This window comes from Oryctolagus cuniculus, chromosome 6, assembly GCF_051225735.1.
Source record: "Oryctolagus cuniculus isolate XC-2025 breed Fujian yellow rabbit chromosome 6, ASM5122573v1, whole genome shotgun sequence".
Classification (NCBI taxonomy): domain Eukaryota; kingdom Metazoa; phylum Chordata; class Mammalia; order Lagomorpha; family Leporidae; genus Oryctolagus; species Oryctolagus cuniculus.
Window position 1 is genome coordinate 31,736,892 of NC_142872.1, and position 20,832 is coordinate 31,757,723.

Genomic DNA, 20,832 nt, shown 5'->3' on the forward strand with positions numbered 1-20,832 from the left:
AATATTCCTTTTTTTTAATTGAATGTTGATCTTTCTTTTTTAATTGCTTATCCTTTGTCCTTTTTTTCTTTCTCACATATTTACTCTTCATTCGTGGTAAGATTTCTTTACGTATGACGGCTATGAGCTACTTTAGATAATCTACCTTTGCTTAAAACCAGCCCCATTCTCCGGTAAATATTTACCCGAGATTTTGTTTTGGCATCAGAACATTAAGGGGAGATCTACCTTTTTTTTTTCTTCCAAAGGATTGTTAACATTATTTGCTGAAGAACTCATTATTTTGTAATGTATTTTGAAGACAAAGGTTTTAGTAGTGATTCTTTGAAATGCGTGGAGTGTGTAAAAGTTGGCCACTATTACAGCTGAATCTGTCTAACGAGCTGCTATGCTTGAAGGCACCGTGCATTTCCATGGCTGACACAGAGCAGGGGATGAGGAAATGTGGGTTCTGTGCCTGGCCCTGATGCTTAACTGTGTTGTCATGAGCAAGTGTAAGTGAGCAGTTTGATGCTTAAAATGATGGTCGGCAGATGGTGGTTTGTTCTTCCCAGATTTGAAGTTCTTCGTTTATTTTCAATGATATAATCACTCAGGGTGATTGGGTTGGCGCTTTTTAATTTAATGTTAATGTAAATGTAACCTGATTCTGGGCTGTGCGTTGACAGCATTTTAGATATCATTCATCTGATATTTATTAAATATCAGATATTTATTAAATATCTTGCACCGTGTGCAAGACATTCTGGAATCTACATGGATAAATCTGTTTCCTCCCTATTACTTCAGAGTGGAAGAGATCAATGTGAGGTGTGAATACAATCAGAAATGAGCTTAGACTGAGGAAGTTGAAGGAAGCTTTGTAGAGGACGCGCAAAAGGACTTTGTTGTCAAGAAGTGGAAAGGAGGACTCTCAGATACCAGAGCGTCCGGTAGGTGTAGGTCATGGCCAGCTGTTTCATGATGCTGCTTGTGGATCTGGGGAGGGGCAGGTGGCCTTCAGAGAGGAGCTGTTGGGGCAGCTCTCCAGAGGGTTCACGTGGGAGTGTAGGCTTTGTATTACAAGGGGGCAGTGTGGCTGTGAGCGTCCTTGAGCAGAGGGGATTTCAGAGGTGCGACCATGTGAAGGATGAGCAGGCGAGAGTGGTTATCAGGGTGGAGATGCCTCGGCGAGAGGAGCGTGGGAACCGTCAGGGAAGGGGCAGACACAGCCGCAGTGCCAGCATCCGCTGACTGCCAGCCTGATGAGGTTTGGGGTGGGAAAGGTGGGATTTTAAGACCTGAGATCCCGGTTACTGGCTGATAGGGATGAGTAACTACTGCTTCCTGAACATTTATTCTGTGTGTGTAGCACTCATACAGATGTGCTGCTGCCACCCTGTCCTCATTTTAGTCGTGTGGTCTAGGGGCAGGGAGATGTCCCAGTGAGGAAGTGGCACTTGCTGTGTGAATGCGGGTACCTTCCCCTGATTCCCTCCCCCTTCCTTCCCGCCGTGGCCTTGCTGACAGCCAGCTCAAAACAAGGACCAATTTAGCAGCTTATTCACAAGCTCCAAGACACTACCCCATCTGTTGTTTCTAGAGCCTCTGGTGGTGCCAGGAGGGATGGACCCTGGGTTTGCGGTTCAGAGAAGTTCTCAGAGATTCTAGCAAGCAGTTAGAGATGGAGATCTGCTGGGTGTGGCGGGGCAGGAGCGGCGCCCTCTGCAGAGAGGTGTGTTTGAAGTTGTTGGAATGGATGAGATGCCTAAGTGTTGTGTGTGGAGAGATTGAGATAAGTAAAGAGGCTCAAGGAAGGAGTCTTGGAATTTTTAAAGAGTGGGCTCTGGAGCTCTCATACGTCTACTGGTAGCATTGCCATCTGCAAAGTTGGTTGAACACATATGTAATCTACAACAGACTGGTGGAATTACTCTGCTGTTAGCCCCAAACCAGCCAGGGGCAATATGGAGTGAATGAACAGAGCTGTTTTCCAAAAAACTCTGTCTCTCTCTTTGTGTTTCTATGTTACATATATGAGTACTTGTATGTAATGTGCACATACATATAGAGTCGATGCTTATTTTTCATGTATTCCATATTTGTAAATTTGTCTTCTCACAATCATTTGTGGACATGCTAAGATTAGTGAAAAATTCAGGCCATCCAATGCATGTGTTCCTGGCTGACATCACACAAGATGTCACCAGGACACTGTCCTTTGCACAGTTTATTTAGTGCCACTTATAATTCCTGTTGGTTTTTACTGTTTAAAGTGGTCCCCATGGGTAGTGCTCAGTTAGCAACCCACAGAGGGGCAGGAAATACTTGAAAACTATACATTTGACAAAAGACACATACAGAATGTATAAAGAGACCATGAAACTCAGTAATGAGCAACCTAATTAAAAGGAGAGTGAAAGACTAATAGAAGCGCCTCATAAAGAACGGTTGTAGAGGCTGGCACTGTGGCATAGCCGGTTAAACCTCTGCCTGCAGCGCCAGCATCCCATATGGACACCGATTTGAGATCTGGTTGTACCACTTTGAATCTAGCTCCATGCTAGTGCGCCTAGGAAAGCAGTAAAGATGGCTCAAGTGTTTGGGTCCCTGTACCCATGCTGGAGAACTGGATGGAGCTCTTGGCTTTGGCCTGGTTCAGCCCTGGCTGTTGCAGCCACTTGGGGAGTGAACCAGTGGAAGGAAGATTTTCTCTCTCTCTCTCTCTCTCTCTCTGTTGCTCGCTCGCTCTCACTTGCTCTCTTTCTCTGTAACTCTGCCTTTCAAATAAAATGCATTTTTTTAAAGAATGCTTTATAAGCACATGAAAAATTGTTCAACATCATTTATCATCAGGGAAATAACACCATAATGAAGTATGACTGCACACTACCAGAAAGTAATTAACAATTTGACAACATCAGGTGTTGATGATGAGGAGCAGTCTGAACTCTTAACACGTTATTGGTGAGATGTAATAGGTCCAGCCATTTGGGAAAAAGGACAGTTTCCTATTTAATAACCAGTAATTCCAAACCTAGGAGTTTATTCCAGAGAAACGTAAGCCTGTGTTCTCAAAATGACGTGTGTGAAAAGATTTGGGGAAGCTTTGTTTGTGGTAACCAAAGACGGGGAACAGAGTGAGCATCCGAGAACTGGTAAACCAGACTGTGATACAATCAAACGGTAGAGTACTACTCAGAAGTAAAAACGAACAGGAGTGTTGATTTCACAGTATGGATGGATCTCGAAAATTGTATGCTCAAACAAGGTGCACTGAAGAGAGAACTTACTGTGTGGTTCCGTTTCTATGTTGATCTAGAAATGTGCATCGCTAATGGTGGGAGCAAAGTGAAACAGAACAGCGCTTGCTGGTGTGTGGGATTGTGAGTGGTGAGAGGGGACAAGGCCTGGGAGAGCTGGGGGAGGTGATGCAAGTGTCCCATCTTTGTGAGGGGTTTGGCTCAAACAGGTGTATGAACGTCTCCCAGTTGATCACGGCCACACTTAAGAATTGTGCCTTTTATTGTCCATAAATTTTACCTTAAAAATGGACAAATATCAAATTCTAATAGATGACATCTGTACTGCAGTGTTGCATTGCTACATGCTAATATCTACTACTTATTTTAAAATTTCTCCAAAACATCAGATGACTGAATGGGTGGTGGAGGGGCAGCTGTTGAATGCGGGTGATGAGTGTATGAGAGTGTCATTCCTCGCATCTTTCCTGGATGTTGAAAATCTGCAAAATGTGTTGTTGGACATTGGGAGGGAGCGTGCTGTTCTGGTTGGCCTGACCTATCTGGCTACACCTGGAGGCAAAAGGGGAATGAATTCTGACTGCGGTTGAGGGGGCAGGGGACCCACAGCTGGAGAGCGGGGACTGTTCCTAAGGAATGGTGGACACACACCGGTTGGCCAGAGAGCAAAGGCCCACCTCCAAGGGCGTGGTGGTCCCCACCTTTCCCTAATCATTGTCGGGGAAATCCTGGGGAATCTTTATTAGCCCCTCTGTTTCACCCTGTATAGAGATGAACAAGGGCCCCACCCAAAACCTTTTGGCTTCTGTAGAACTCTAAGACTTCTTGGATCTACAGGTCTGTTTTGCAAACTCCATTCTGAAGCTCCCCGGGAGTTGTAAGAAAATGGAGATTCTCTCTGTGGTCCCAGCTAGGACGTTCCTTCCCACTCCCACTCGGAGCAGTGGAACAGGAGTGAATATTCTCAGGACCCTGTGCTGCACACATGGCCCAGCTTCTGGAGTATTTCTCCATTTGGAGTAGGAAACACAGTTTGGAGTCATCATATCTAGAAATTCAGTGTTCTGGACTCACAGCTGCCCATGGAAAATGAAGTCCCTTTTCCCTGCACCTGTGTTCAGTAGCATTGCCCTGCTGGAACTCAATGATGTCACCATAGTGCTCTGAATTCATGCTACTTCAGTCGGCCTCCAATTACAATGCAGATGACCAGTGCCACCTGCTTGAAATCCTATGGAGGAAGGAGGGACTGGAAGTTGACAGGAGCAGCCTTGGGCCGTGGCCTCTCCTGGGCAGGACCCGAGACCTCGTGACCTCCCTCTTCGGGACACAACATTTGCACTGAGAAATTTCTCATTTGCTGTTTTCCAAAGCACGAAAGAGCAAGACCCATCTTCGGCCAAAGGGGCTGTGTAACCATTTCCAAAGACATGGGGTGGGCCCCTCTACCCATGGAAACATGTGCTAATGGACCCATGGGCTCACACTCGCCTTTTAATGTTGCATCTGTGAGAAGCCTGGAAGTTTGGGAGCAAGACGACATGCTCACGGTCGCACAGCAACCCGGCCACAGCCTGCATTCCTGCCAGCTCTGCATTTGCTCTCCAGTGCGCCTGCCCTGCTGCAGCCTTTGCAAGTTGCCTGAAATACTTTTCAGACTTGTATGTTACTTAGATTCCTTTTTTGCATCCAGTTTTTGTTTACCTTGGCCCTGGCTCTCATTGTGGTTGAAAGCTAGGGAAGTTGCTTATAGGGGTTTTCAGGATTTCTGAATTTGAAATGCAAGGAAGTTGCATAACCTTGCAGTGTTTCCTTTTCTTGTTGCTTGCTTGTTACCCAAAATACAGTAGTTCCTTCTTGGCGCGTGAAGGAATCTGGCAGATCCTACCATCTGATGGGCTGTTGTGGTCGAGAGAGGCACTCTTATCCTGGTTTGAGGTTGAATTTTTCTTGAGGTCAAACAACAAAGCTTCCTGAGTGATAACTATGGCAACAGCGTTTATGTAACAGACACATCACAGCCCAGGCAGGGGCACGGGGAGCACCCACGATATTCTGTGTTAGTGGCCCCAGAAACATTGTGCTTCATTCCCCAGGACTGAAAACAAGTTAAGAGGCTTGGCCTACCCACTTGGCTGGATTGTTTGGGTGTCACCTACCGCCCACTTGCTCCATGAGGTGCTGTTTTGCCTTTCACCTTGAAGTTATGTCAGCTTAGCTTGAGAAGGCTCAGAGAGAAGGGCAGTGAGCACCAATGGCACTGACAATGTGGAAGCCTTGCTGTGAGAATAATCGGCTCATCAGGGTCATGTGTCCTGCTTCTGACCTCCAGAGAAAGACAGTGAAAAGGGAGTGTGCATCCTCTGTCTTGAGCCCCTTATCCTTTAATCAGCAACAGTTCTCTGACACTGACTTAGGTGCCAGATATACATACCCATGTTCTTCCCTAGAAGAGAACGACTGACTTTGTTATCAAGGTATCGGTGGATCCATTAGAGATTGCAAATAGCAAGACGCTGTGTTCAGCAGTATGGCACTGTGTAGATCAGCCTGCAGGAGCCAGGGGAGGTCCAGGAAGGAAGAGGTTAGCATGGTCTGCAGCCCTCTAACAAGTTAAGAAAACTTCAGGGAGTAGGGAATAGAGGAATATGATTTTTGAGCATTTTTAGGCACTATGAGAACTATTTTTAATTCTGGTACTCTCATAAAGTAAGTATTATTACTTAGCTCTACTTTAAAATGAAAAAACAAACTCAGAAATGTGAAATGATCATTTAAGGTCACAGAGCTCCAGTGCGGTGGAACTGGACACAAGGCCAAGTCTGTATCCTCCACCCGACTCAGCCTCATCCAAGTGCTGTTCTCCTGTGTGGACTGTGCCCATGGCCTGCATGTGCAGGTGAGGACAGCCAGCAACCATTAAACCCCAGAGCACTGGATGCTCTCAGCCAGGAGTGCCCGGGACTGCCATCTGAATGAGAGCAAGCTGACTGCCGCGTGTGAGGGTGGCACCGGGGCAGCTCGCTGCTCTACTGGGCACCTCCAAGAGCTCTTCACTGTCGGTTATTTGTGTCCCGCCAGAATCTGCCTTCCTGGGACTCCACCCTGACCTTCATCCCTCTTCCCAGTAGTGGGGCTCCCCTTCCTCCAAGTGAGAGCCCTTCAAGAGTTTGAAGACCAGTATTGTGATGTTTGAAAGGCATCTTTTTTTGCAACCAAAGCTGTGGTTTAGGGAAACACCTCTTGTAGGAGCAATATGTAGGACGTATTAGAGCAGAGAGGGACACACACACACACACACACACACACCCAGAAAGACTCCAGAGAAAGCCGTGTCAGAATCCAGTGAGAAAGCAAATCAAACCTGACTAGGACACTAGAAAAAGAATGGGCCTGAGATGTGGGTCCAGAGAACAGCCATGACAGAACTGAGAAACTTGGAACCAATCGGATATGTGAGACAGAACGTAAGGATGGCAAGAATATAACTTCTTTCCCTTTCTACCTTTTTTGGCCTTTTTTCTCCTTCTTTCTAGAATTCCCTTTAACACTCAAATGTTATGTGCTTTTTAAAATTTGCCCCAACTCTTGATTGTAAGCAACAGGAAAACGCCGATTGAAGAGGCTGTTACTGGTTCACTCACAGGGTGCGGGGAGACCCTCAGAGGGCTCACAGCACCTCCCCTCCAACCGAACCTGTGCTCTTTTTTTTTTTTTTTTTCCTGAGTGTATTTTTTCTTTTTCTTTCTTTCTTTCTTTCTTTTTTTTTTTAAACTCAGGCTTTGCCTGTGTGGTGGTAGAAGTTGGCCACAAAAGCTCCAGGCATGAATGTATCCCGCTCTGACGAGGCCTCATTTCCAACATTCGTCGTAAAAAGTATGAGAAGTGATTATTGTTGGCTGTGCTTGGCCTGGGCAGATCACGTGTGCGGTGGGATTTACAGTCTGGATCACACAGCCAGACCTGAAGATAGACTTGGGATGGCCCCACCCAGACCACATGGGCTGAGGGTGGTGGTGAGTGTGTGGCTCCCCAGGAAAGCAAGGTTCATGATAATGAGCAGTAGCGGTAGCATTTTTTTCTGTCCAGCCTCACTGGGCCCTTTGTACCTGGAAGGCCCAAAGCAGCAGGCAGTGCTTAAACTAATTGAAAAGGAAGGTGCTTTCTCTCCATCCTCATTGTCACATCATGTTGCCCAGCAGTTGTGCAGGCACTGACCTGCTGCTGTGTGGCTGAGCAGGAAGGCTTCCAGGGCTGTCCAAAGGTAGCCCTGTGACTTTAAGAGCCTGGTCATTTGGTTACATTTTGCTGGACGCTTTACATTAGAACGCCCGAGGCAGCGGGTGGCTGTACAGGAGAGGAGACATGGCACAGAGATGGGAATCCATTTCTTAGCTCTCATTTCAGAACTCGCCCTTGGTACCATGGACTCACAAGCTGTTTGTGCATTTATTGTCACTTGCTGGTTGTAGAGCTAACATGTCACAGTGGATCCCAGAGAGTAAATGGTGATGGGAGGGATTTTGATAGCCTTGTGATAAGCCAGATTAGATAAATCTGTTTTGTGTTTTCTCTTGATGAGGCCTAAATTGTATATTTTTGTTCCTGTGTCAGGTAAAGATTCATTTTCCAAATGTTGAAAAGAGAGACGTAAATGATCCGTCCGGGCATGCCTGCTATCTGGCCAGTGCTTGGCCTCCTCAGCTCGAGCATGGTTTTTTTTTTTTTTTTTTTTTTTTTTTTTTCTGACAGGCAGAGTGGACAGTGAGGGAGAGAGACAGAGAGAAAGGTCTTCCTTTGCCGTTGGTTCACCCTCCAGTGGCTGCTGTGATTGGCGCGCTGTGGCCGGCGCACCGCGCTGATCCGAAGGCAGGAGCCAGGTGCTTCTCCTGGTCTCCCATGGGGTGCAGGGCTCAAGCACTTGGGCCATCCTCCACTGTACTCCCTGGCCACAGCAGAGAGCTGGCGTGGAAGAGGGGCAACCGGGACAGAATCCGGCGCCCCGACCGGGACTAGAACTCGATGTGCCGGCGCCGCAGGCGGAGGATTAGTCTACTGAGCCACGGCGCCAGCCAGGATTTTTAAAATTTTAACTTCCCTCTCATTTCTTCTGTTCAAAAACTGTTTATCCAGCTAGTGTGGATAAAGGCTTACTGTATGCCAGTTACCAAACCCTCTTTATGTGTAATTCTGTCACACAAGAGCAAGGTCTTGATATTGGTTCAGCAATAGGTCGTTGGCAAGTGCCATCAAATGTGTTTTTATTAGCTTCAGGCATTTTTCTTTTTTGAAGATTTATTTTAATTGTTTGAAAGGCAGAGTTATAGAAAGAGAGAGAGAGAGAAAGAGAGAGAGAGGTGTCTTCCAACTGTCGGTTCACTCCAATTGTCCACAACAGACTGGGGTAGGGCAGGCCAAAGCTAGGAGCTAGGAATTCCATCTGGGTCTCCTGTGTGGGTGGCAGGGTCCACCTCTTGCCCATCGTTTTTGCCTCCCAGGCACATGAGCAGGAAACTGGATTGGAAGTGTGGAGTAGTTGGAACTCTAACTGGCACTCCTATGTGGGATGTAGGTGTCCAGAGTGGAGGCTTAACCCGCTGCACCACACGTCCGCCGCTCAGAGCTTCACTTTTGAGAGAGCCTTACCGAGACAGCAAATGCGATGCCCGGAGCAGCAGAGGGAGAAAGCCCTCTTTCTCTTTTGAGCACTGTCAACCCCCAGTCTGGTGAGGAGAGCCACATGCGAGATGGAGAAGGAGCCCCCCACCTGGCTCCTAAACTGTGGCCCCCGGGTAGGCGATAACACCCCCTCTATTCCCCGCCGCTCAAATGGATTTTAGCCCCACTCCAGTGAGATTCTAAAAGTGCTTCTCAAAAGCTTTTCTGAGGGTGGCCTCTGGCCCGCCAGTGAAAAGAGAGGTGTTCACCATCCAGAAATTCATGTCCATCATTGGATTTTATGCCTGGTGTTCCATAGACCAAGGGAGTCTTACTAGCAACTTCTCAGGGGTGTTATTAACAGTTCCTAAACTTAGCCTCAAGTTTGCCCAGTGTTCCGATGTGGCGCTCTGCTGTGCAGTCTGCCGTATGGTCTGGGCAGCCCTGGCTAGTTCTCTGTGTGCTCAGAGTTTTTAGGAAGGATGTTTTTGGGGCGTTTTCAAGTGTCTCAAGCTGGTTGTGGTTTTCAATTACTGCCATATCATGTATTAATTGGAAGTTTGTAGAATCACTGTTGTGTTTAAATTGGGTGGAAATTTTGTTCTTACACAATGATTACATTGTTGCCATTTTAATTACTGCTCAGTTTGTCTTGAGTTTCTTTGACTTAGCTTGTCTTGAGTTTCTTTGTTACATGCCAGGCTATTTTTCCTCTGGAAAGTAGGACTGGGTGGGGAAGTCGTATGAAACTGTGGTTGAGTACAGGCTCGAGGGAGCTCCACCTGGTTCAAACCCCAGCTCCATCACTTGCTAGCAGTGTAACCTTTGTTAATAAACTTGCTGGACTCCAGGAAGCAGAGGCAGTGGTAGTACTGCAAGGCTTGAAGATGGAATAGAATGATTCTTACAGACTTTAGTATAGTTCATGGCGCATGAAAATGTGGTTGATTGGCGGTGGGCAGTTATTTTTACTTTTGCTTGCTGTTAAAAAGCCATTGTTCTGAAAGTTGACCTTAGATTGTCTCCTCTTCCTTCCCTTCATGCCTGAATTTCAGTTGCTGTATCACAGCACCAGTGAGACCTGTGTCCTGGCTTCCTCAGACTGCATCCCCAACATTAGCCATTTATCTCATTTCCATCAACAGGAGAGGTTGGCCGTTTTGTTCTTTAAATGAAAGGTGTGACGAGACGGAAAGAAGAGTATGGTGGTGATGAAGATACAGAACTTTATCTGTATAGAATGCTCTGTGTAGGCCACAGAATTTGCATTCTCTGCTAAATATTTCATTATTATTATTCCACTTAATTTTCACAACTGCAAGAGGCAGGGAGTGTTAAAATCCCCATTTTAGAAGTCCCCCTTTTAGAAATAGCAAGAAATGGAAATCTGTGGATGTTAATTGATAAATATGTATAGCCAACACATAGTAAAACTGAACATAAACCCCAAGCAGGCATGTACTACACATCTGTCACCACTTACAGGGAAAACAATTAATAAACCAACCGAAGGAAGAAACAAAGACAAGTTTTAGCAATGGTGAATGCACAGAGAGCTGGGACGTGATTGTGTATGCAAGTGTAGAAGCAGACTGTGCAGTGCTTCAAGATGCTGCCCTGTGGCCCTGTCGGGTGCGTCTCCCTGTCGGTCGGTCAGGCCAGCAGCCCTGTGGTGCGGGTTCAGATAGCCCAGGCAAGTGACCCTGGGGAATCACAGATGCATTTGGTGAAGACAATACAGTCCCGGGGGGAGCAGAGTTGTAAATCTGCTTGCCTGTGAACTTGTATGGGTAACACCTTCGTTTGTGCACATTCTCATCCCAAGCAGGGTGTGGCCCCATGCTCATGCAGCTGTGTGTGAGAGGAGAGTTAGACGGTTTTGTCTCATTAGTGATTTGCTTATGTCTTTAACAATGGTAAGAAGAAGAAAGCGTGTCTGTGGTTTCTCAGTACAGCCAGGATAATGGTACTGAAGGTTACTCGTAGAAGCATTCCGGGAATCCTAGTGACTCTATTCTCTCCCCATTCTCTAGGGACACAGGGATTGACTTGGCTCGGCGGTGAGCAGAATTTATTGCAAAATCACATCTTAGCGCAGAGGAAGCGTATGAAGGCTTTCCTCACTCTCCTTTGATTTATTAAATTGTACTCGCGTTGTAGCTTCTGGGTAAGGACTCAGAGAATTGCGGTGTCCTGTGATTTGTATTAAAGACCTACTTTCCTGTCCCAGTGTTTATCTTCAGGCTCTAGCCCTGCGGTTCAGAGAATATGGAGTGTTACTTCTGCGCTAGGTGCCAGCTGCTTACATGGGTTAGTGGCAGCCGCTGCAGGCAGCCGTCAGAAGGCCGTTCCCAGTTTCATTTTCTCTCTGACTCAGGGCAAGCTCGGTCTTCCGTGACTCACCTGCCCTTGCTGCCCACAGCACCTCGTCACCTCTATCGTCATCGTCATCACAGTGTCTTCGTTATCGTGGTTAGTGGTTAAGAGTTTGGGCTCTGAAGGTAGAATGTGGGAGTTGCTGTCTGGCCTCAAACTGTTTCCAGCTGTCTAACCTTGGGCAAGTGGCCCAGCTTGTGTAATGCCTTGGTTTTACTGCCTGTATGATGGGAATACTTAGGTGGGCTGAGGACCGAACAAGACAATGTCTATAGAATGCTTGGCAGGGGGTCTTGACAGATAGCAGGGCTTTTTCATCATTATTAATAAATTATTATTACTGCATGGTTATTCTTTAATGTCCCACAGATGGACACTGATAAGATAAACACACGTAATCTCTGTTTTCTAGAAGCATGTAATTGAGTATTCACTGGTGTGGACATTTAACAAATCTCCGTGTTCAATATTCAGCAGCCACTGGAGCATAGCTACCTCCAAATATAAAAAGCTAGATGCCTGAGAGGCTTTCATGTGGCCAGGTCTTAGCTAAGCACGACAGATACACTTAAAAAAAATATTGATTTATTTGAAAAGTGGAATGTTGGAGGGAGGGGGAGAGAGAGAGAGAGAGGGAGGGAGGGAGGGAGGGAGAGGGAGGGAGGCAGGCAGGGGTGGGGGGAGAGAAAGATGAGAATACCTTCCATCTGTTTGGTTCACTCTGTAAATGGTTGCAACAGCTGGGCCAGGCTGAAGCCAAGAGTCAGGAACTGCATCTGGGGGCCAAGCACTTGGGCCATTCTCCTCTGCCTTCCCAGGCACATTAGCAAGGACCTTGGTCAGAAGTGTAGCAGGTATGCTAGCACTAGCACACTTGTACTGACACTCCAATATGGGATGCCAGTGTCACAGTGGCTTCACCCATTGCCTCCCAAAGCCAGCCCAGGAAAGATGGACTTCAAGTTATTTTGGTGAGAAAAACAACTGTTTCAGTCTCTTTAGGAGCCCTGGTTAGGCATTGTTGAGAGGCTCTGGCCCCTTGAGTTGATACTGGGCAGTTGGGTTCCTGCCATTAAGACAGAGACTCTGGCGAGGCCCACCTGGAAGTGGAGGAGCCTGACTTACTCTGCCAGTTGTAAGACAAAGCCACACTATTTCAGCACACTGCTCCTCTCCCTGGCCTCGGTCTGCAGCTCTGGGCACCTGGGAGTGGAAGTAGCTCTCAGAGCAGGCTGACCACTTCTAGAGAGTGATTTGTGTGCCCTTGGCCAGTGTAGAAGGTCTCAGGAGCATCACAGTGGAGCAGCTGGTAACCGTGTGTGGTGGCCATGGCAGGGGAAGGCAAAGCAGGATCAGAACTTCGCTCTGGAGGCACAGAAGAGTAACACACCATCAGCAGTCCGAACCCTTGGGTAAACTCTACGGTCTCACACCTGTATCTGTAAGTGGACACGCCACTAGACCAATCTGTATGTTGCCTGCAAGGGTTAGATGTCAGGTGTGGCACTCAGTATGCAAACTCACCCACCTGTGCTGTTCCCTCGCCGTTATCTGGCCTCTGCAGTACCGAGGCTGCTGCCCTACCCGGGACCATCCTGATAGGCTGTGTAATCAGGCAGTGCTGGCACACACGGTTTGTTAGCCTCATTTAAAAACTCATTCTCCAGGGCTCATTTACCCAAACCAGACAGAGATAGATGGCCAGGCCTCGGAGGATCGGGCACCACGTGTTCCTGGTCCGTGGGCTTGTTGATCGCTGCTCTGCAGTTGGGGAATGTTTGGGTGTTCCCGGCAGGGGTCTCCTGAGACCCAGGGAACCTTGAAGGAAAGTAGTTTGGCATAAACTCACCTCCTGATTAAGGAGGACTGGAAGCCCTGCGTTTTGCTCTTCCTTCTGGGTTTCTGCCATCTGCAAAGAGGAGCCAGTTTCTCTCGGATGGAATGTTTGACTGCAGGGGCAGGCACACGTGAGGCATGTGCATCTCATAACAGAATGCCTGGCTTTAGTCTCAGCTCCACTCCCGATTCCAGCTTCCGGAAAATGTGCACCCTGGGAGGCAGCTGATGGTGTCTCAAGTGTTTGGGTCCCTGCCACCCCCATGGGAGACCTGGATTGATTTCCTGGTTCTTGGTTCCTGTCAGTGGCCTGGCCTGGTCCAGCCCCAGTTGTTGTGTACATTTGGGGAGCGAATTAATGGTTGGAAGATCAGTCCCTGTCTGTCTATCTCTACCTTTCAAATAAAAAATCGTCGTGAATGTTTGAATTTAATGGGAGAAGTGCATTGATTGGAGATGGATGGAAAAAGTACTTACCATAATAGTATCCCTTCCCAAAACTTCCCTTAGCCAGCTTCCCAAAGCGGCAAAGGGCTGCTCCTTGCTGTCACTCGGATCCCACTCACAGATCACAGAGCCCTGCAGTCCCTCTGCCCGTCCTCATCTGCTGCCTCCCATTGCTGACCACGCTGCCCCTCCTGCTTCCCGAAGGCCAGGCTTTTTCCTATGTCAGGGACTCAAATTCGCTGTGTCCCTCTGTCTTGCCAAGGAGATCCTCTCATCATTCTGATCTCGTGCAAATGTCGCCTGTTCAGAGCTTTTCCCCACACCTCAGATCCACACTGTCCTGTTGTCTGTTGTCTCTCTTTTTGCATTTGAACTGATCATGTTTGTGCATCTGTGTCTCTATTTTCTCCATGAATGGAAAGTAGAGCTCAAAGCTGTCTTCTTCATCTGTATCCCTTGCACCTAAAATATGGCCTGGCCATCATAGGCAGTCAGTAAATATTTGTTAAGTGCAAGAGCAAATAAGCAAATGAGTTGCATCTAACTTTGGAAAATACTGGAAGTCTTCCAACTTTACAGAGCCGCTATCCCGTGGTTGAGAGCCACATACATAAAAGTGCTGGAAACAAAGAAAGGGGGCATTTGGCTACCTGGAGTCTTAGCTTCCCTCCCCAGCCCTTTCCCTCTCATAGCAGAGCTCAGCTTGAAAACCATGCTCTAGTTCAGGTTCCTCGGTTGAACAGACGATAGACAGATTGCTGAGAGAGAACCAGCAACCGTGCACCCATGTTCCCTCCGTTACAGGTAGAAATGAGCACAGCCCGTGTGCTCCCCTCTCCCCAGATTTTTGCCTGCCCTGTGCGTTCTGTGAATGGGATGTTCTCTTCCCAGTAGAGTAGCCCATAGTGCTTGCACTTGCATTGTGTTTCAGTATATTTCTCTTCTGCACACTTACTTGATACTCAGAATAAGCATCTCCCCCATTAATTGGTTTCTCCATCTATTTATTTTCCTCCTACTTGAAAGAGAGCTTTCATCCACTGGTTCTCTCCTCACGTGTCCACAGCAGCCAGGGCTGCAGCCAGGCCCGGGAGCTGGCTTCTGCTGCCTCCCAGGAGGCCCATTAGCAGAAAGCTGAGGGAGGCAGAGGAGCTGGGACCTGAGCCCAGGCTCTGCTGCACTGGATGCGGGGGTGTTAACCACTGGGCTGCACACCCCATTTCGTAGTTGAGGATGCTGAAGTTGAGCAAGATGAAGTGACTGATGGTGAGGCTGAGGGCCAGTCAAAGTCGTTTGACTCCTTATTTCTGGAACCTTAAACATGTGTCCGGATACCTCTTCACCCACCACAGCCCTCCTGAAGCTCAGACGCGGACCCCTCTTACCCTTAGCTTGGAGGGAGCGGCTGCGCAGCTGCAGTCGTTTCTAGAACATGAACAGTAATGGTAAAACTGTGACTTGCTGCATTTAGAGTCTGATAATTCAGAGACCTCTTGGGTGCCTCCCTCAGCTTACTGACAGGGCACTAGAGGCCCAGAGAGGGTCACAGACTTGCTCAGTGATGCACGGGGATCCAGGGTCAAATGGCACCATTGCCAGCCATTCCCACTCAAATTTCTTAGCAGGTGAAAATTCCTTTTTGGGGTTACTGATGCTCTTTTCCTAGATGCTTGGCATGGTTCAGTTGGAGGTTGGCTGAGTGGTTTTCACGGAGAGAAGCCAACAGAACCCTGTGGGATTTGCTGCTGCTGTTTTCTGTTATGATGACCGTCTTCATCTTAGCCTTTCTATACCTCCAGGGTCACCAAAGAAGGGCTTGGGCACTGGGTTTTTCTTTTCCAAAGCAGAGGTTGCGTCTAATTCAGTAATGACAGCATGCCGTAGGTGGGCAAGCTGTGACCCACAGACCACATCCAGCCGTCACCTGCTTTTGGATAGCCCACAAGCCAAGTCCGGGATGTACAGATGATAATGTGCAGCTGATAATGATAGGGAATATAATTTTGCACCTCAAATAAAATGTCACAGTCTCTCTTTAACAATTCAGTTCTTCTGTTGAGACTTTTATTCCGAAAACTCCAGTCAATGATAAATCTTAAAACTTGACGGCACATATTTTGTGGGGATTTGTTTCCATGCTTGTTATGTGGGTGCCTGCATGTTGCCTTTTGACCTTCAAAACCTCAAATGTTTACTGTGAAGCCCTTTGCAGAAAAGCCTCGCTGACCCTGGCAGTATGTCATTGCCTGTTTAAGTTGGGACGTTTCCCTGCTGAGGATTTCTGTGAATCATTTAAGGGCTTTTTATTGTAAACACAATATATTCTTCTTACAACATTCACATTTACAAAAGAGTATTAAGTGAAAAGTGGCCTGTCCTCAGCCGGCAGGAATGTGTCTGTGCTGGCTTTGACTTTAGCTGGCCAGGAGACCTTAGGTAACCCCTGTGGGCCTCAGAGCGTCCCTCTGTAAAGCAGTGGTCGTGACACCTCTCACCCAGAGGACTGCTGTTCATGTTGGTGGGAACCCTTCCTTGTGAATGGCGTAGTGCATGGCCTGACATACAGTTCGTGCCCAGTGATTCGTACCTAGGTTTTAAAATGCTCTCCTTTTTCATTTACATACATACACAGCGTATTTGCTTTTCTAAAAAAGATGCAGTATGACGTTCTTTTTTCAACAGTGAGGTTCCACAGGGGAACACAGTAAAGAACAGTTAATGTAGACACTGGAGAGAACATCATTATCGAAGAGGTTCATATTTGGGGGTCAGAAATCACCTTCCATTTTATGATACAGACTGGGGAAAGAGGGAAGGTAATGTTTATCTGCAGCAAACCCAGAGCGCGGTAGCAGGTGCACACAAGTAAGTTTTCAATTTCTGTTTTCCAGGTCTACAACTCGAACAAAGACAATCAGAACGAAGGGAGTAAGTATGATGCGGGAGTGATTTTTTTCCAGCTGGGGGTTGGGAGAAGTTGCTGCTCCCGGGATGGACCACCAGGAGGTGCTGTGGGCATGTTGGGGCAGCCCCATTTCCCTAGTACAGCACCGAGATGTTTCCACCCAGACTTTCCACATCACTGGCTGCAGAGGGGCATTCAGTGAGCCCGGCTGGCAAGGCGGCAATGACACCTTACATTTACGTGGCCCTTCACACTTTACAAAGCTTCTCATGTGTATTATCTCACTTAATCCTAGGTCTTCCTAATATGGCAGCTCCAGTCACCACTTAAAAGGCGCTTAATCCAATAATACCCAATTCCTCCAGAACCTTATCCTGGGGAAAAGCCAGAGGTGCTCTTGCCTCCTGCACAGCCTCAATCAAAGGGCTGGAGACACAGTGACTGCCTTAGGTGATTGGTTAATAACCCTGTTTTCCTCATGACCTCCTTTGGAGATGGTGATCCTGTCGTGATACTCCTGTCTGATGGACATGTTCCTGGACAGCCTGTGTGGAGTGCATAGTGTGTTCCTCCCGCTGCTGGCTCTGAGCACTCTGGTGAATTGTGATTTCCAAGGCTACACCTATAACCTCGTGGCGGCCATGGGATTCAAATGACGTTGCTGCTAGGAAAGTGCTGGGCTGATTATTGCTCTGGTGCACAGGAGAACAACCAAATCCCTTCCAGGCTGCTGCAGGGATACAAAGGAAATCCTATAAAGTCTGCCCGGAGAAAAGTCCCAAGGTAGCCCTCCCACTAAATCCAGCTGTGTTAGGAAAATTAACAGAAGGGTGTCTCTTCATGTGGACAAAAGGATGAACTAGTTTTTGGAAAAGCCCATAAAAGAGAGTTTATGTCTCTCCTTTCAATCTTTATGAAATGAAGATTTTACCCAGAGTTTAATGTAAAATATTAAATAATTCCAAATGGCTGCTGTTGGTAGGTTGAGTGGCATTTACAGGATGAGAAACAATTTTTTCTCCCAAAAATTGAGCAAGGGAAAACATTTTTTAATAGGGAAACAAATCATTCTCTCCCAGCTCCCATAGATCACATAGGATTGTTTTAGAACAACTGAAGTCAACTGTGGTCTACGTAGATAAAGCGACAGCAGCAAAAGCAACAGTAGCGACAGTAGAGGAATATGAGAGGCCACAGGGTGGCTCACAGTGTGGCCGGAGGAGCTGAAGAACCAGGCTTGAAGACAGACCAGCTCTGGAGACACAACAGCCAGGAGCCAGTGAGAAAGAGCCTTCTGGATAGTATTTGCATGATGATAAAGCTCTCAGCTGTTTGTATTCCTTGCCTCACTTTGCAGAAGATTCAGATTCCATCAAATTGGTCTAGCTTGGGCCCACCCAAGCTGAAAACAACACAGCTTGACTGACATTTTCGTGAGTCCTGCTTAAAACTGGAGCTGGGTAGTTTCCCAAAGGGAAGTCGGGGACGCCACCAGGACAAGAGGGGCTGGATGCCAAGCAGGCCAGATTCAAAGATGCCCACGCCAGGTCCCAACCTGCAGCACCCTGCGTCTGTAATAAAGAACCCAGGAGCTGTGAGGGATGGGTTGTAGTTAAGGGAGACCCCCGGGCAGAAAGTCCCTTGTGCACCTTGTGGCCTGCTGAGCCTGCTTCCGTCTGCTGCAGTGCCAATAGATGGAAGAATGGCCGTGGTTGAGCTGGTTGACATGCCAGCTGGCTCTGCCATTTCTGTAAGGCGTATGGAAGCCTTCATAAAGTGAGCATGTTTCAACTCAACAGTTTGTCCTAAAGAAACAGACAAGTGCAAAGATGTTTGTGCAATAAAGATGTTATTGGAGCACTGGGAATAATAGCCAAGAACTGGAAACAATCTACACGTCCAAAGGATCTGGTAGATAAACCATGGAATTGTATGCACTCTGAAAAAAATGAAAGAAATGCATTTGCAGAAATAGCACCTGTAGTGTATTGTTAATTGAATGTTTTAAAAATTAGGCTATCGCGCAACATTTAGTAGTAAAATGAATTATTTGACTCCTCTTGCTGTTTGAAACATAAGTGGAGATAGAGTTATCAGATTCTTATGTCTGGCTGGAGGGTGGAGTTTTGGGAGGTACTGCCCTTCTACTGAATTCAGTATTTTTCTGTAGTTTACGTTGTCTGCAATCATAGTTATTAATAGATAGCATTAAGTAGTCACCTGCTGCATGTCAGGCAGTAGGGGTGCACTGTATACGTTAGCTCATTTAATGTTCCAGCACCCTCTGAGGTGTTTTTGACCTAATATGCAGTTGTGGAAGTTGGGGCTACTCAGTTGAGGGGACACAGTATGGTCTAAGTTTTTTCTGGCTCCAGAGGCTCTACTGATAAACATAAGAACATTCTACCACCCTTCAGAAAAGAACGTTATGAAGAGTTCCATTTTGGAAAAGCTAGACCCTTGGAACATTTTCTTCCCACGTGGTGTTATTCAGAGCTGGGGAGTTGCTTGTGCTGGTGTCCAGTGATTCTTCAGTTGTTTACTTTCATCCAGTAAGCAGGAGAAAAAAAGGTAGGTTAACAAGTACCAACCACTTTTTCAGGAGCACTTCAGATATCCGTAATTTTTCCTTTTTAAAGGATTTATTTATTTATTTGAAAGGCAGAGTTAGAGAGAGAGAATCTTCCATCTGCTGATTCACTCCCCAGTTGACCACAACAGCCATGGTTGGGCGAGGCCAAAGCCAGGAGCCAGGACTTTCAATCCCGGTCTTCCACATGGATGCAGGGGCCCAAGGACTTGAGCCATCTTCATCTGCTTTCTCAGGCCGTTAGCTGGATCAAATAGAGCAGCCAAGACTCCAACCGGTGTCCATATGGGATGGCGGCATTGGAGATGGCAGCTTAACCTGATATGCCACAACCCCAGCCCTGAGGAGTCATTTTTCCATGGTATTAGTTGACACTCATTTCCAAGCTGGCAAAGCCAAAGCGGTGGTCTGGACTGGTGCTGCCTCCCTTTGGCCGCTAGGACTCCTTTTCTACATCATTCTGTGCCTTAGCTCCCCCTATGCAGTGAGGCTCTGGACTTGGGTCTCTTGTGTGCAGTCATTTGCAGTTTCAGCCCCGTGAGCTGTGAGTGCTATCTGCCACAGGTGGCGTGATTGCCCGGGCTGTGGTTCTGCCAGCCTCTTTAAATTCTTTTAAAGGTAAGACGTCTGATAAATTTCAGACTGAACATTGTTTATTTTTTCTCCCTAACCAAATTCCAAATGTGTATGCACACAAATTCCAGATTTTCCTTCTTGTCTTGGAAATATTTTGGTAGAAATTTGCATGCAAACATTTTATCACAGAGCCAGAATGTTTTGAAGAAGGGGCAGATAGCAGAAGAGAAGTTGCTGGGGATACTTCTGAATTAGCCACTTTCATCTCAGAGTTTCTCCCAAGGCGGACAGTGCCAGTGGTCAGATGGGCCATAAATAATGCCTGTCAGCTGCTGGTATTTTCCAAGTGGCCCGGCTGCCAAGAAGGGGATGGCAGCACTTAAATATATGCACATTTTTGCCCAACCCTTTTCCTGTCCTCTTTTCTTCTCTGTTCTGCTTGGATGTCAGGCCTGGGGGTAGAATTACTCCCCTGTTCCTGTTCCTGTTCATTCACTCTCTTTTTTCATTTCATTTCATTTATTCCTTTCTTCCCTTTTGATTGCTTTCTCTCCTAACTTCCCTTTTTTGGCCCTGTAGACCCCCCACTCCAGTGTGAACTTCTAACATGTGGGGCTTCAACCCACCTGTGTTTTTAAGTCACTTGGATGGTTGCGTGTCTTGTTCTGCTGCTTGCTTTGCTTCCTCAGCACTGGGTCAAGAGATCCTTGTGGTTCTGTGAGCTTCTAGACCATGGCTTCTGACTACGGCGTACCTCCTGGGGTACCACGCTGTATATCTGGTTTTACAAACATGTGTTCCATCTTCTTACGCCCCCAGTTCCTCCTCAGCACCAACTACAGCGCCGTGAACATCTGCGCACGTGTCTCCCTGTGTGGGAATTTCTTTGGAAGGTACCTACTGGAAGAACTGCTGGTCACGCCTATGCTCTCATTTTTTTGCCCAGCGTGGCCGATCAGCCCACTCTGTTTTTCAGATTTGTAATTTTTTGCCTGTCTAATAGATACAAAATCATGGTTCGTTGTTTTACTTTGCATTTCTATGATAATGAATGCATTTGAGCACGTTTGCATATGCCTGGTCATTTCCTGGACTTCCTCTTCTGTTAATTGCTTGTTCATGTCCTTTGCTTGTTTTTCTATTTCAAGTCACTGTCTTTTTCTTATTGATTTGTAAACTTCTTCCTGTGCTGTAGATGTCAA

The 20,832-nt window shown here is 47.1% G+C and overlaps 1 protein-coding gene across 16 annotated transcripts in view; it reads left to right on the plus strand.

The window, feature by feature from the left end:
• ARHGAP26 (Rho GTPase activating protein 26) overlaps positions 1 to 20,832 on the plus strand; it is a 448,382-nt gene that overhangs the window by 219,980 nt on the left and 207,570 nt on the right. For 14 of the 16 annotated variants that reach the window (XR_016236253.1, XR_016236252.1, XM_089336015.1 and 11 more), the window contains one exon: positions 16,451 to 16,487. Coding sequence is in view for 14 of the 16 variants with exons in the window: in XM_089336015.1 (XP_089192141.1) it covers positions 16,451 to 16,487 (37 nt within the window). In the remaining 2 variants the exon portion in view is untranslated. Of the gene's footprint in view, positions 1 to 7,966; positions 11,373 to 16,450; positions 16,488 to 20,832 lie in introns of those variants that run through there. The other 2 variants (XM_089336017.1, XM_089336019.1) reach the window with 1 other exon arrangement.